The sequence below is a fragment of the Arachis ipaensis genome, chromosome B5 (assembly GCF_059453495.1).
Source record: "Arachis ipaensis isolate K30076 ecotype BB chromosome B5, ASM5945349v1, whole genome shotgun sequence".
In the NCBI taxonomy this organism is placed as follows: domain Eukaryota; kingdom Viridiplantae; phylum Streptophyta; class Magnoliopsida; order Fabales; family Fabaceae; genus Arachis; species Arachis ipaensis.
The window spans coordinates 143,268,798-143,272,492 of NC_142440.1; the positions used below are offsets into that span (position 1 = coordinate 143,268,798).

Consider the following 3,695-nt stretch of genomic DNA (forward strand, 5'->3'; position numbering starts at 1 on the left):
TACTTCTCTCTAATCTAGACCTTGTGGAAGAAGCTTATAACTAAGCTATCTCAATTACAAAAGTCAATAGAATCATCAGCTTGGTTTTCTATAATCTGCATTTGCTGCACTGTGATATGCATGGCTATTTGTTTTAATAATAATAATATAATTGATATAATCATTGTGCAACAGGAGAAGTTTATAAAAAAGTTGGCAGAAGTTCAGGCCTAACATGCCGAGGCTCAAGCACAGGGAATGGAGCTACAACCAATTGATGAAGACTTGATTTGGAAGAAAGTGCGTGGTGGGCAAAAGAAGAATCGAGTTTACGGAAAAAGGTCATTTTTTTCTAGTTCTATCAAGTCTGGAATCACTTCTGCCAATTTTGTATCTGAAAGAGCACCAAGAAATCAAAATTCTGTTCCTGATTTGCGAGAACAGATTTATAATCTCAATGAAGAGCTTTTTCAGCGTGTTACTCAACAAACAGATGAGCGTATTAGTAAGTTGTTAGATACACGCTTGGCTCCTTTGGAAAAGACTCAAAAGAAGTTAGAAAAGTTGGAACGGGCAATTGGAAAGGCCAAGAAGGAAAAGCTGAAACAGAAGAGATGGAATGAGGCTTATGTTAGCTATTATGAGAAGGTTAGAGCGTCATGTAGTTCTAGTGCAGTTCCACTACCACCGCCACCACCGCCACCCTCAATGTCTTCGGATGAGTACTATGATGATGATGAGGATGAAGATGACACTGAAGACTATAGCTGATAGTTTTAGTATGGTTGAACAATATACTAGGAATTATAGTTGATGATCAATACATTTTGTTTATGTTTTGAATTATATTGACTTGCTTGTTTATAGTACTTTTCTTTTAGTTTGATAATACGATGAATTTGTTTATTTTTTGAAATATTATAAATATTCGAATACAAATTAGATAAAAATTTGTATTAAATTTATATTTATTTTATATGAAAACAAGTTTATTTTGTAATTAAAAAAATAAAAAATTTCTATTTTACCTTACTAACGAATTTACAGACGAATTTTCTGTCTGTAATCAGAGTGTGAGATGATTTTCCAAAGTTCAAATTACAGACGAAAAATTTGTCGGAAAATCCGTCTGTAATTACAGACGGAAAATCGGTCGAAAAGTTCGTCGCCTTTGGGGAAATGGATGGAGAATTTATAGAGGAAAAATCCGTCGGTAACTAGTAAAAATCCGTCGGTAATTTTCCGACAGAAAAAATCCGTCGGTAAATAATTTCCGACGGAACTTTTACAAAGGGACAAAATCCGTCGATAATTTCGTCGGTTACCAAAAATCTGTCTGTAATAAAGACTAAATATGTCTATAAATCTGTCTGGATTATTCCATTTTCTAATTGTGGATCATATAATCTCTATTCTTCAAAAAAAATGGCGTCATTAAAGTTTAAACTAATATATCTCAAAAAACAAATAATTAAATATTGCTTTGTCATTTAAAAAAAAAACACACGTAGTATTTCATAAAGATAAATAAAAACCGAATTAAAGATTTACTCATGAATTGAGCGAGGCTATATGATTGTCCAGGTCTCAATCCAAAAATATTAAAGAGTAAATATTTAAATTTGTCTTCAAATAATTTTATATTAAATATTTTAATTTTTAATAAATTTTTATTCTCTTAAAGTTTTTAAAAATTATTTTTGTTGGATAAATTAATTTGTTTTTAATCAAATTTTTAATAAACATTTTAGACAAATAAATTTCTAATAAATTTTACTATAAGATATTAAGATACTTAAGTAAAAAAATATAAATTTAAAACAAATTACTCTATTTTAAAATGAAAAAGGAATTACGATTCTATTTAACACAATTACGAAAACTTTTAGAAGAAAAATGTTTAAGGATTAGCAATTTTAATTTATATTGACCAATAATTTTAGCCAACAATCTAATACATTTAGACCAACAATACAATACAATATTTTTATCCATTATTTTGATATATTACTAATTAATTGTTGACCAAATAATAATAAACTTTGTTGACTTTATAATATTACTGTTTTGGAAATTATCTAAAATCGGACTGATTGGGTTTAAATGTGTAGCCCAAATGTTAAAAAGAGGGATTTTAGACTAGTTCGCGTCCATGAGCCGCCTTTCAAGTTGTTTGTATGTTTGAATAGGAAGGGGGTGGTACCTGCAAGACACTTTGATGTCTAAGTCAGTAAAGGGTTAATCAGGTTTAGAATATTGAATTTTAGATGTATCAGAGTGTGTCAGGGTATTTATAGGAGATGAGTCAATAACCACCGTTGAAATAGTTTCACTTCTGATGGTGGATAATCGTTCTTTTATCTTAGGGTTGTTGAGATCTCTCTTCTAAAAATGGGAGAGAGATTTATAGAGGAGACAGTTATTCACTTAGATAAGTGTTAAGCGCCTGCTTACATCGAACCCGACCTCTTAAGGAGGTCAGACAAATAGTAAAGGTCAATCTGCTGGATTAGGCCTTTTAACTTAATTTAGATCTGACTTTATTATTTAGGTCAGAATATGAACAATTACTATTATTTATTAAAAACTAAATTATTAAATCTGAAAATTTTTTAAGAGCTAATTTAGGCATTTATTTAAAATTAAATTGTGTGAGGAAATATTTTCTTTTTTTTTTTTTTTTTGCCACACGAATTGAATAACTTTTAGTTTTAGACATCACAAATTTACATATATTATATTCTCATACATATAATATTTAAGTATTTTCATTCACTATTTAGCCTGAACTAAATTTCAAACCTAAATACATACGTTAAAAAAATACTATGATTTGTCACTAAATTAGAGCCACAGCTCCACCTATGAAGTCATGGTGCTGAATTATTCTCTAGAGTTGCACCTAGGACTGGTAATGGGTAGGGTAGGGTAGAGTTTGGACTCTACCCTAACCCTATCCGTCGAAATATTAAATTTTTTTAAAGTAAATATAAAATTCAATCATTTCGAATTTTATACATATTAAAAACATAAAAAATAAAAAATTAATGCTCTAAATTACTAAATTAACTAACTAGTTTTAGTAGTTGTTTACTTATTGTAAGTCATTACATAAGGAAGGTTGTGGGTTCAACTCTCACTTTCTTTATTATATACCTAATTTTTATAAAAAATGTGTTATATATGAAGTGCGGGTAGGGTAAAGTAGGATACACCCTAAACCCGTACCCTATCCTACCCGCAGGCATACCCGAACCGTACCCTACCCTACCCGCAGCGAGTCGGGTAGCCTACCCTACCCGAACGGGTTGAACCGGATTGGGTACTCGTGAGTAGGGTATGAATTACCAACCCTAATTGTACCCAAACTAACAATTGCAAATTTTGATGTTGCGGTTAGAAGTATTTATAAATCACATTGGGTCGGATTTAATTAAACTCGAATTTGGTTCTAAAAGATTAATAAGTTTATTTTGATCTGATTCAAAATGATTTAAAATAAATTGAGTTAAACCAAATCTATTTAATATAAAATTAACATATATAAATTTATAAATTTTATATAATAAAATAAAACTTTTAAAAATTTAAATTTAAAAAATATTATATTATATTTATATTAAAATAAAAATAATACCGTATAATATAAAAATATTAATTAAGATATAAAAGTATAATATGACATTATTAATTTTATTTTAAAATATATACTTTTA

General features: G+C 29.0%; 1 protein-coding gene across 1 annotated transcript; it reads left to right on the forward strand.

Moving 5' to 3' along the window:
- Positions 1-237: 237 nt before the first annotated feature.
- LOC148566064 (uncharacterized) lies at positions 238-750 on the forward strand. The gene has a single exon (XM_088487753.1). It carries the CDS (start codon positions 238-240, stop codon positions 748-750), a length of 513 nt encoding a protein of 170 aa, XP_088343879.1.
- Positions 751-3,695: the final 2,945 nt, after the last annotated feature.

Coding starts and splice junctions, on each gene's coding strand:
- LOC148566064 (XM_088487753.1), top strand. CDS start 238: ATGGAGCTACAACCAATTGATGAAGACTTGATTTGGAAGAAAGTGCGT.